Here is a 13,117-nt window from a genome sequence, read left to right on the forward strand (position 1 = left end):
ATATATGTGCAACACATCTAACATGAAAAGCTTTATTGTCAATTGGACATAATCTAACTTTTAACATGTTAGCAGCATTTGTATTATTAGATGCATTATCTAATGCGACAAACATTATTTTATCTATAATCATGTAATAATCTAGAGTGCGAAACTCAAAGGGTAAAAAATATTAACAAAAATTCCAAAACGGTATATAAAATTTTATATAAACCAAAACGGTAAAATCGCTGCCGACGCAGCGATTTACTTCGACTGAAAAAGTAAAATCGCTGCTGAGGCAGCGATTTTGCCAAAAAAAAATTTTTTTAATAAAAAAATGAAATCGCTGCTCAAGCAGCGATTTCAAAATGTTTCTTCTTACAAATCGCTGCCAGCGCAGCGATTTAACATTATTTTTTAATTTTCTTTTTTTTTTTAAAAAATAAGGTATATCGCTGCTCTAGCAGCGATTTACGAAGAAAATTTTTTTTTTCTTTAAAATCGCTGCCAGTGCAGCGATTTATAAAAAAAAAATATATATTTTCCAATATAAATCGCTGCCTTAGCAGCGATTTATAAAAAAAAAAAATTTTTGATATAAATCGCTGCTCTAGCAGCGATTTACAAAAATAAAAAAAAAATTTTTATGTAAATCGCTGCTCTAGCAGCGATTTATATCAAATTTTTTTTTTTTTATAAATCGCTGCTTAGGCAGCGATTTATTTAAAAAAAAAAATTGTTATTAAATCGCTGAGCAATTTTTTAAATAAAAAAAATTTTTAAAAATGTTAACTTATGTTTATAATTTATAAGAAAATATACATTATTTTAAAAAAATTAAAAATAAGTAAATATATTTTCTTTCTAAAAAAAAATATTATATTGAATTTAAATTTAAATAATATTTGAATTCAAATAATTAATTTAAAATTAAATGAGAAAAATTATTTAATTTTTTTTTAAAACAAAATTATATACTTTTATATTTATATATATATATATATATATATATATATATATATATATATATATATATATATATATATATATATATATATATATAAAGTGAAAAGGATCACATGACAATAGTAAAATTTGTTTTTTTATCGTAAATAGTTGAAGAAGTTCACATGTAAATAGTACATGAGACTTTCAATTCTATAAATTGGAACTTATCCTTCATATTCATATTACTTTCAATCTTCCAATCTACCAACAATTTTAGGTAAAAACATTTGAATATTATGGGAGAGTCTAGCCAAAATTTCAGTCATTTGAATTGTTTCTCATCGGATTCAACTAATAGGTAAATAAAGTAATGTTTTCTTATTTCTTAAAAATTATTTTTCTTATATGTAATATATTTATATTATTATTTTTATAGGTATGATCAAATTCAAAATGCAGTGAGTTATTGTACACAAATTGTAAATAACAATGTTATGGGTGATGAACGAGTTGGTGAGTTGCACAATGATGAACCTTCCGAGCATGAATTAACAGACAGTGATGATATGTATGACGGCGATGATGATAATGTGGATAATGCACCTAATGCATCCATTGAAGATCAAAGTATTAATTATCATTCTACAGCGATTCCATACTTAGATCACACTGACGAAAATGCAGAAGATTTTATGTACACGAGAGATGACGGTTCCATTCGAACGGCACTTTGGAATTCAAACAATCCTAAACATATCCAGTCAGGTTCGATTGTTGAAAACTAAATATTTTATAGTTGTTTATTTATTTATTTATTGCATGTTGATTAATTTAATTTGTATATGCAACTAGGTATGTTATTTATGAATAAGATGCAAATGAAATCTGCAGTAAGAGCATATAGTCTTGCTATTAAAAAAGAATTTCTTTGTGATCAATCCAAAAGTAAAAGTTGGAAAGTTATTTGCAAGCGTCATGAGTTAGGGTGTGATTGGATGATTCGATTTAGAGAGATTTCAAGCGGTATGTGGAAGACAGGAAAAATGATTGAACCGCATACTTGTCTTACAGATAACTATAAGGAGGATCATTTCAATTTGAATGATAACATGATTGCCACTTCATTAATACCATATGTTATGCAAAATCCGGACATAAATATTAAGATGATCCGTGAAATTATCAAAGGAAAACATCACTATACTCCTAGTTACAGAAAAGCACAAAAAGGTCGAAGAAAAGCATTTCGAATGGTTTATGGTGATTTTGAAAGTTCATTTAAGGCATTACCTCGATACATGACTGCACTACAATTATTCAATCCAGGCACTATTATTGAGTGGGAGCATCATTCTACAACAATGCAAGGTGAGCAAATTTTTAAATTTCTTTTTTGGGCTTTTAAACAGAGCATTGATGGTTTCAAAAGTTGTAGGCCGGTCATTTCTATCGACGGCACACATCTTTATGGTTTGTATGATATCAAATTGTTAATTGCGGTTGGAATTGATGCGAATGAAAATATTTTTCCACTTGCATATGCTTTAGTTGCACGTGAGAGTTTTGAGTCTTGGTCATGGTTTCTCAAGTTATTATGGACACATGTAGTTTGTGAACGACAAGGAATTGGTCTTATTTCTGATCGTCATCAAGGAATCTTGCAGTGCGTTCAATCTTATGATTGGTTGAGTCCACCCAACACATATCATAGATTTTGTGTTCGACACTTAAAAGCAAATTTTAATAAAAAATTTGTAAATAGTGAACTCGAAAATCTAATGTGGTTGGCTGCTACTGAGCATCAGGAGAAAAAGTTTATGCAACGGATGCAACAAATCAAAACATTGTCTCCTGCAGCATATGAATGGTTAAATGAATTTCCTTTGGAAAAATGGACGATGTATAAGGATGGTGGTCGTAGATGGGGTGCCATGACGACAAATGTGTCTGAGTCATATAATGGTTTATTGAAAAAAGCTCGGGGGCTTCCTGTGACTGCCATGGTTCGAATGACGTTCAAAGCTCTCGTTGATCGTTTTGTCGAAAGAAACAATCTTGCAATTGCATTACTTCAAAGTAATATGCCATGGCCACTTGCGATAGATAAAAAATTTAATGATTATTATCAAAGAGCTCAAGGGCACACAGATATGATGACTTACAACACAGGTGATGGAGTTTTTGAAATTCTTACTTTTGCTCATGATGGTAAAGGTGGAAATGTCCACAAGGTTACTGCAAAAGGTAAGAAATGTTCTTGTGGGAAATGGAGAAACTATCATATGCCTTGTTCGCATGCCATCAAATTTTGTGGACTTCGCGGAATCGAGCCAAAATCTTATGTAAGTAAATTCTACAGTGCAAAATATTACAAACGAACATACAGTGAGACATTTAATCCAGTGGGTGATGAAATGTATTGGCCACCAGCTCCTTTTAATTTAATTGCAAATACTGAATATTTGCGGACAAGTGGTACGCAAGGAAGAAGCCGACTTAAGAATGATATGGATATAGCTCCGGCTCGCATGACTAGAAAATGTAGTGTTTGTAAGGAGACAGGTCACACAAAGGCACGATGTCCTACTCGATTTTAAATATTTTGTATATGTTTTTAAGGTTAATGTGTTTTTATTATCTTGTTATTAATATTATGATATATCTTTTATATTTATTTGTTGACATGAATTTAATTTGTCTTCCGCATTTTAAATATTGTACGTAAAAAATAATGATTTTACCTAATATAAAAAGTATTGATTTGACTTAACATAAAAAGTATTGATTTGACTTATGATAAAAAAAAAGTGAATCCTGCAAACTTGTTCAAACATACAAAAATGTTGACAAAAAGTATTGATTTGAGATAAAAAAAAGTAAATCCTGCAAACTTGTTCAAACATACAAAAATGTTGACAAAAAGTATTGATTTGACATATGATATATCTTTTATATTTATTTGTTAACATGAATTTAATTTGTCTTGTGCATTTTAAATATTGTACGTATAATATCTTTACATTATTATTATATTACTGATTTGAACTCTATTAAAAAATAATGATTTGACCTAATATAAAAAGTATTGATTTGACATAACATAAAAAGTATTGATTTGACCTATTACAAAAAGAAAAGTAAATCCTGCAAACTTGTTCAAACATAATCTCATTACTTTGTTCAAACTTGCACGAAACAACAAAATTTACATATTTCAAAATTCGAATCTTCAGCCTTTTAGAATAAAGGTGCATAAAAAAAATTATTCTTCTGAATCCGAATCTTCTACATCTTCATTCTCATCTTCATTTTCATCTTCATTTTCAAAATCTTCCTCATTTTGATAGTGACTGCCTGTTCCACATCTAGTTGATTTGTGTAGCCTAGATGTTCTCCGAGGTGGATTTTGTCTATTAAGAACTAAATTTTGTGAAGCCCCAGCATTAAATCTTGAATCATCAAACGCAGTTACCTATAATACAATATAACATAATATAATCAAATAAACATGCAATAAAAATAAAAAAAAATTATAAAAAGTTAAAAAAATTGTATGAAAATAATTATACTTACATTCGAAAAATTCAATCTTCCACCAAATGGAGAATTATGTATCGGAAATTCACGCATACCATGTTGAAAACCATATTGAGAACCACTAAATTGTGCAAACCCAGATATTGGAACCTGCGGAGTTACAAAACCAACTGTTTGCTGACTAGAAAAATTCGGATTAGTGTTAGAGGGCCCTACAGAAAAATCAAATGTGGGATAATAAGGCTCGGGAGTCGCCACATTAGTGTTAGAGGGCCATGCAGAAAAATCAGTTGTTTCACTAGTGGTCCTTCTACCTCGACGAGCACCCTCTCTCGGTGTTGTTTGTCGTGATCGGCGAGATACTTGTACTGGTGGTGGTTCATCGTATTGAGTGGGAGGATTGTAATCATGATCAAAGCTCAATCGTGTTCCCTGAAAGGCCGCATTCATTGACTCCATTGAAATACGAGCGACTTCCGCTGCATATTGTCTCATTTCATTAGATTGATTTTCATCATTTTCAATCATCCGAGCTCGACGATATTGCATTTCATGACCTCTAGCCTATAATGAATAAACAAATATTAATAAAAAAAAATTATTAAAGATTGACATAATAATTTGAAATTTATGTAATATACATACTAATGCCTCATGTCTTCCTGCCATGTGTTGATACCCTTTTTGTACAACATGTTGTGGATTTCCAATGACCATGCGGGTATGCCTCATGTACCAACGGAAGTAATCTGTTTGATCACTTACAAATGGAGGTCGAAATATACGATTTTGACGTTGTTCCCATAAATATTGTGTATAGTTAAATACATCTATATCTTCTTGTTTTATTTTTGATCGTTTATCACGCTTAAAATGATATTCGGAAAATTGGGTACACGGTCCAGGAATATGTTGTAAATAACCGAACTGTCTCACAACACTATCAACCATGTGCCACTCACGATAAATTCCATAAATCAGTGGCACCTGTGCCATCCAGACACGTTGTCCTGACCGACACCACTCAGGCAATCCATTAATAACATCTTCCGAATAAGGCTGCCAAATAAACTATAAAAAAATAATTAAGTAAGATAATTATAAAAACAACATTGGCAGAAAAAAATATATTCTTATTTAAAATAAAATAAAATATGAAAAGTATAAGATACTAATAATATTAAATACCTGTTCATCAGTTAGATTATCAAGTACATCCCTAATCACACCGATTACAGTTCGTGCCTCATTTTGATGATTTCTACGTCGCGTCCATTTACGTGCAAGTGCAGTTAAAGCCTCAAATTGATTGGTTCTTAGAGGCTTTGGCAATGGTTGCAGGGGAATAATTCTTTCCCATGCCCAAATCTACAATAAATAAATTCACCATTACTTATAATGCACTTAAATTTAAAAGTGCATATTACTAGTATATAAAAAATATTTAATCAAAAAAATATGTATACCTGCACTAAAGAGAGAAATCCACAAACTTCATTTGATTTTTTCATTGACGCACGGCATAAACAATTATACAAATATGATAATGCGGCCGATCCCCATGCTTGAGTTGACATTAAATCTAAATTTCTCATGTCAATCAAAATGTCCAAATTAATCTTATTATTAGATTTATCCGGAAATATTGATCCACCACATAACCATAATAAATATAATCTAAATCTTTGTTGAACTTCATGCTCAGTTGAGTTATCGTTAATAACTTCCAAACCTTCGATATACTCAATCAATTTATATGTTGACAATCTACTAACACCAGAAAAACAACTAGTATCGGGTAACCATCCTGTTAATTGAAAAATCATTTCTTGTCTACCTATAATCCCTAAAGAATCAGCTCCATTTAAAATTATAGGACTACCATCTACTACCATTCTGAATAAAATTTCAATATCTTGTAAAGTTATGGTAGCCTCGCCAGTTCGCATGTGAAAAGTATGAGTTTCCGGACGCCACCTTCAATTAAAGCAGAAATTAATCCGGAGTCATACGGCACACATCCAACATCAAGAATTCCTTTAAATCTACAATTTTCAAAATATTGAAGGATGCGAGAATGTAATGGATGATATTTTAAATGTTGCCAAAATTCAATATCACCACGACGCGTATATAAGCAACATCTCTCTTCTTTTATGCTACCATTCCAAATTCCTTCGGAACGATGATGAACTTGAATTTTTAATACATCATGCTCTACTGGACCAGGATGTACGTATAAATTTGATGGATCCATATCTATACACAAAAAATAAAAATAAAAATTAACATTAATATAAGTATCAAACGATTGAATATATCAACAATATCATATAAAAGTATAAAATTAATTAAAATAAATTAAAAATAAAATAAATTTAAACTCACCTTATAAAGAAAATGCTTTTAAAAACTTTAGAAAATTTGAAGAATAACAAGAATTTTAAGATTGTGGAAGATTGAAAGTAGATTGGATTGGAAGATTGAAAGATTGAACTACCAATTTATAGAATTCAAAGTATGAAAAATTGAAGTACCAATTTATAGAATTCAAAGTATGATGTACTATTTACATGTGAATATTTTTTTTAAAACTTACAATAAAAACAAAGGTTTACTATTGTGATGTCATCCACTTTAACTTGTGAAAATTTTCTTCAAATTATACAATAAAAACAAAAAATTTTACTATTGTCATGTGATCCTTTTCACTTTATATATATATATATATATATATATATATATATATATATATAAAAGTATATAATTTTGTTTTAAAAAAAATTAAATAATTTTTCTCATTTAATTTTTTATTTAAAAAAATTAATTATTTGAATTCAAATATTATTTAAATTTAAATTCAATATAATATCTTTTTTTTAGAAAGAAAATATATTTAGTTATTTTTAATTTTTTAAAAATAATGTATATTTTCTTATAAATTATATACATAAGTTAACATTTTTTAAATTTTTTTTTATTTAAAAAATTGCTCAGCGATTTAATAACAAAATTTTTTTTTTTTAAAATAAATCGCTGCCTAAGCAGCAATTTATAAAAAAAAAAAATTTTTATTTTTGTAAATCGCTGCTAGAGCAGCGATTTATATCAAAAAAATTTTTTTTTTTTTATAAATCGCTGCTAGCAGCGATTTATATTGGAAAATATTTTTTTTTTTTTATAAATCGCTGCACTGGCAGCGATTTTAAAGAAAAAAAAAATTTTCTTCGTAAATCGCTGCCAGAGCAGCGTTATACCTTATTTTTTTAAAAAAAAAAGAAAATTAAAAAATAATGTTAAATCGCTGCGCTGGCAGCGATTTGTAAGAAGAAACATTTTGAAATCGCTGCTTGAGCAGCGACTTCATTTTTTTATTAAAAAAAAAAATTTTTGGCAAAATCGCTGCCTCAGCAGCGATTTTACTTTTTCAGTCGAAGTAAATCGCTGCGTCGGCAGTGATTTTACCGTTTTGGTTTATATAAAATTTTATATACCGTTTTGGAATTTTTGTTAATATTTTTTACCCTTTGAGTTTCGGACTCTAATAATCTAAAACACTTAAAATATTTGAAGCTAAATATGCACCAGTTTTTTTCTCTATACATAGTTTATAACTTATAATTCTTTTTTGCAAATTCCAATTATGATCAATCCAATGTGCAGTAATAGTTAAATAATCATTTCCATTAACACTACGACCCATGTCCGAAGTTATAGATACTCTACTATCTAATATGCTAAATAGACAACGAAGAAATTGACGATGTTTACCTTGATATTCAAAAACATCAGTGTTAACAGTATTTCTTGAAAAGCCTCTATAATCCGGACTATAAGTTTGTTGAATATATTCAACAAAACCGGGATTTGAAGGAAAACTATAAGGCAAACCACAAACAGAAACCATTTTAGCTAAATTTTTTCGATCTAATTCCTTATTATATTTACGTTGTGTAATTGGACCAGCGGGGTTAAAAAGATCTAATGTTCCTTGAACCATGTTAGAAGCCCCTATCGATGCATTACCGGTAATATCTAATTCATTAATTGAATTTCCCTTTTTTTCTATTGGCTAATGCTTTAGCTTCTTTATATTGAATCGGCACACAAGATAACAAATGTCTATTTAATCCCCCCGTTCCACCTTGACCCCCACCTTGTTTATGTTTAAAAGGTTGCTTACACTTATTACAAATAGCAACTCTATTTTCTTTATCAAAAGTCATAAATTATCACACAATAGAAGTTTTAGGTCGTTGATACTTCACCTTCTCCCTTGTGGGAGGTATAAGGGGTGGATGTCCAAAATTTTGCTCCGGTAAATTGATAGTCTTATTTGGAACTTCTGTCACCGGACTAGTAGGTGTTTCATCTAACTCCTCTTCTCCCAAATCAGCTTCTACTTCTTCACCTGAATTTCCATCAACATTAGGATTAATATTACCATAACGTCGTTCTAAACTTTCGTGATCAAGTTGAACATTTGAATCAATATTATAAGGAGTATCATCAACATAAGTAGAATCATTTATGTTAAATCTAACTCTACTCGTTGATTTAGATGAAGTACCACCACTTTTACTATTCTTTTTTTCTTTACTATTTTTTTTACCAAAATTAAATTATTTAAAAAGTCTACTCTCTTTGTTACCTTGTGCTTTCTCTTTTCCTTTACCGCTATTTTTTTTGCTAGAACTCATACTTAATTAGATATATATATAAAGTGTAATATAAAAATAATAATAACACAAACTAAAGACGAATAATAAAATATAAATATTATGAAACGAATGTACCAAACGTCTGCGTTAATAGCAGACGTTAAACCGATTGTTGAAGCTTGTGATTTGTTGTAACTTGTAATTTGTAACTCCAAGTTTCCAACCAATATTTGATAACAAAAATGAGATAATATAATTATTTTTATTGATATAATATGAAAATTTTGAATTGAAAATTGAAATATATGGATTCTAATAATATGAGAATTAAAATTGAATAGAAATTAAGATTGACACTTGAGAGTTGAGAGTTGATAGGATATAGAAAATAGATAAGAGAAATGAGAATAGATGATTTTGTAAGAAATAGTAGAGGATAGGTGTATTTATAGTATTAAAAATGGGTTTAAGTGTAATTATAATAACTTGAGGGTTTAAAATAAAGTTTTAAAAGTAGGGGGTGGTAGGGGGTGTTTGGGAACACAAAAGGGGGCATAAATCCGTTGGGGGGCCCATTAGCCGTTTCCCCAACGGATCTAAACGGCTAATTTTTTAAATTTAAAAAATAAAAAAATAAGAAATAAAAATGGGGTGGGGGAGGGATCCCGCGAACCGGCCGGTTCAACCGGGCCGAGTCGACCGGGACGCAGGGGTGAACCGGCCCCTGACCGGTCCCCTCATCCCCCACCCCTTAAACCCTGGGGGATGGGCCGGGTTCGGGACAGGTCGGGGCGGGACGCGGGCCGGGGCGGGCCATCCCGGTCCCCCTGCCAGCCCTAGTGTAAGGACATGTTTTTTTGGAAATACTTTCTTTTAGAAAATACCAAAGAAACATATATAAAAACTAGGTGAAATACTTTAAGATCTTTATGAACATGCTCAGGTTTAAGTTACCGTTCTTAATTTGATTTAAGTGTTCTAGTTTAATCTACAAGCATATGGTTATATGAGATATTTGCATGTGATACAAAAGCGGAAAAGGGTCTAAAATACTCTTGAAGTATTGAAAATGGTACAAAATTACCCTTCATCCACCTATTGGCTCCAAAATGTCATTTTCATCCACCTATTGGCTCCAAAATACCCTTGTCATCCACCTTTGAGTTCAAAATTGACCACTTATTTAATAATTTTAAATTTAAACTATTTAAATATTTTTAAAATACTTGATGTTCAACTATCGGTTATAATTTAATTTATTTGTATTATTTATAAACCAACCCACTACCCACCCATTACTAACTAAACCCCACCCAATTAATAATCCAACTATAATATCAAAATCGTCATAAACACTACTAAAACACGATGAAATTATAGATTAATCAAATTGACATCCAAAATTATTCGAGTCCGAATCAGAGCCCCAATTAAATTTATGTTGAGCCGCTTATTTAGGAGGACACTTTCAATTTGATTCTCTTTCAAGATTGAATTAGAAATTTATGATTAAAGGTAAAGAAGTATTACATCCTGAATTAAAATTCATGCACTTTTTTAAAATATAACTTTATAAATATTTATGATTTGTTTTAAAACTTTTAATATATTATTTTGAAAAAAAAGTTACCTATGAAGTAACATCACATAATTGAGACGTAAGAATAATTAAGATGAACATAGTCAGACTTTTAAGTTTATCGGTAATTTTTATTTAGACACTTGAATGTATGATAATTTACTTCTATAGATATTTTCGCCTCAAATTTTTTAAAACACTCAATTGGCAGTAGCTTTTCTATTGTTGCATTAATAATGTGAGTGATTTATTAATTTGGAGGGTCTAATTAGTAATGGATGGGCAGTGGATTGATTTATAATTATACTAATAAATTAAATTATAACAAATAGTTGAGCGCCACATATTTTTAAAAATATTTAAATAGTTTAAATATAAAATCGTTAAATAAGTGGTCAATTTTGAACCAAAAGGTGGATGACAAAGGTATTTTAGACCCAATAAGTGGGTCGGAAGGGTATTTTGGACCCAATAGGTGGATGGAGGGTAATTTTATACCATTTCCAATATTTTGAGGGTATTTTAGACCCTTTTTCCGGATACAAAAGTAATTACGAGATTATGAGGACAAGAGTATGAGCGACCCAAGATTGGCAACATGACTCAGGTAACAAAAATGCATTACGAATTCATAACATTACATGTTACGTGTTCTCCTTTCGAGCTATAATCGCAAGGTATGGGGCCTATTGCCTATATTATACGTATGAGACACCGATGGCCATAAGTTGGCGAAAATGATGCCGGTTTGCATCGGAAGACACCATAATTGCTAGCACTTAGTTGGATATGACATCAATTTGCATCTATATATATGCATTCACCACATACGATTATGCGAGCATATCATGCTTATTAATTAATATAAGGTAGGATGTCAGCTATGGAGGCTATCAGAGTTTCTATTTCATGTGGTATCTTAATTACTCTTTTTATTAGCTATTTATGATTCTATGTTTTGCCTTACATACCAGTACATTTTATCCACGTGAACGTCCCATTGCTTGGAAACGTTGCGTTTTTGTTTCATGCATGCAGGTCCAAATAAGGATTCTAATTAACCTCTCCACTAGGATTTATGATTCAGCTATCAGTTGCTCCACTTCATAAGGTGTAGAATGCCCACAGTTAAGCTAGTTGGTAGGTTTCAGTGGCTAACTCGATTGCATAAGGTGTAGAATGCCAATCACGCCTCCCCTAGTCCGGGGCGTGACAATATGTACACAATTTATAAATTGTTTAAAATACAACAATTAGAAACCACATATAAACCAACAAATAATATATTCAATTAAGATCACAAATGTCATGTGGTGATATATTTGCCTTTTCAATTAGTAAATATTAAACAACTCATATTTTAAATATTGTATTGATATTTATTGCATTTATTTATTAACAAACAAGTCTATTCAAATAATAAAATTCGTAAGCTAATTTATTTAAGGGAAAAGAGTCTGAAATATATTCGAACTTAGACCGAAAATTGTTGTTACGATACCAAACTTTGGAAAAGGCATTTTACCCCCTGCACTATTTAATAGTGTATTTTAAAGATATATATGTGTCCACATGGACATAAAAAAAATTGCGTAATTATAAATAGTGATGTGTCCACCTGGACACATAAAAAATACACTATTAAATAGTTCATGGATAAATGTCCTCCATAAAGTTTGGTATCGTAACAACAATTTCAACTAAAGTTGAAGTATTTACCAAACCATTTTCCCTTTATTTAAATAAATTTACTAGTACAAATATAAAATATAAAATCAAGAAAATAAATAAAATTATTTCAAGGATATTTTTGTCTTTACATAGATAATCTCTGTTATTAAATTCAAGGTATTACTAATACCACGACATGGAAGGTATGAATAATATCTCCTTAATTATAATACCTAAACCTAGGCCCAGAAAATTTACCAAACATAGTATTAAATCATATCATACATAATACATGGACTATTTCTCCTAATATCTCTACCAAACGACACCGTATATTCTTATTTTATTCTCTATCTTGCATAAGCGAATATATATAAATTATTCTCATGCGAATAAATTTGATATATATGAACTTAAGCAATCGTTCTATCTAGACACTGGAGACTATACCCTAGGTTATGATTTATATTGAGCCGTAATAAAGCATATGCTGATGGAGAAGATGTCTCATTTATTCCTTTGGAGGAGTTCCTTGCTCACATTGATCCGAGAGATATTGATATTGAAGAGGATGTCACGAGGGTGTGAAATGAAATGTCCACATGTATGACTTTTTTTTGAAGAGTTAGTGTTATTTTTCTGAAAGGTTGTGATTCCAAGTATTATGATCTTTATGATAAGGTACAATAATAACATGTTCATACTAATCTTTGTTGCCTGCAAATTGGGGATTTGGGAG

At 30.2% G+C, this 13,117-nt stretch overlaps 2 protein-coding genes and 1 long non-coding RNA gene across 3 annotated transcripts; 2 read left to right on the forward strand and 1 right to left on the reverse strand.

Moving 5' to 3' along the window:
* Positions 1-1,062: 1,062 nt before the first annotated feature.
* On the forward strand, positions 1,063-3,604 carry LOC104647329 (uncharacterized). The gene is made up of 2 exons (XM_010322634.3): positions 1,063-1,695; positions 1,783-3,604. The coding sequence occupies exons 1-2, from the start codon at positions 1,425-1,427 to the stop codon at positions 3,525-3,527; spliced, it is 2,016 nt and encodes a 671-aa protein (XP_010320936.2). The 5' UTR covers positions 1,063-1,424; the 3' UTR covers positions 3,528-3,604.
* A 251-nt stretch (positions 3,605-3,855) lies between these two features.
* On the reverse strand, positions 3,856-6,982 carry LOC101245366 (serine/threonine-protein phosphatase 7 long form homolog). Its single transcript, XM_069291655.1, has 7 exons — positions 6,856-6,982; positions 5,934-6,726; positions 5,656-5,835; positions 5,113-5,538; positions 4,782-5,031; positions 4,504-4,617; positions 3,856-4,402 (listed from the first exon to the last, which is right to left on the reverse strand). The coding sequence occupies exons 2-6, from the start codon at positions 6,414-6,416 to the stop codon at positions 4,589-4,591; spliced, it is 1,368 nt and encodes a 455-aa protein (XP_069147756.1). The 5' UTR covers positions 6,417-6,726; positions 6,856-6,982; the 3' UTR covers positions 3,856-4,402; positions 4,504-4,588.
* Positions 6,983-11,203: 4,221 nt separating this feature from the next.
* Positions 11,204-12,024, forward strand: LOC109118952 (uncharacterized). Its single transcript, XR_002026128.2, has 2 exons — positions 11,204-11,621; positions 11,746-12,024. It is a non-coding gene; the product is annotated as an uncharacterized lncRNA (long non-coding RNA).
* The last annotated feature ends 1,093 nt before the right edge of the window (positions 12,025-13,117 follow it).

This window comes from Solanum lycopersicum, chromosome 11, assembly GCF_036512215.1.
Source record: "Solanum lycopersicum chromosome 11, SLM_r2.1".
Taxonomy (NCBI): Eukaryota; Viridiplantae; Streptophyta; class Magnoliopsida; order Solanales; family Solanaceae; genus Solanum; species Solanum lycopersicum.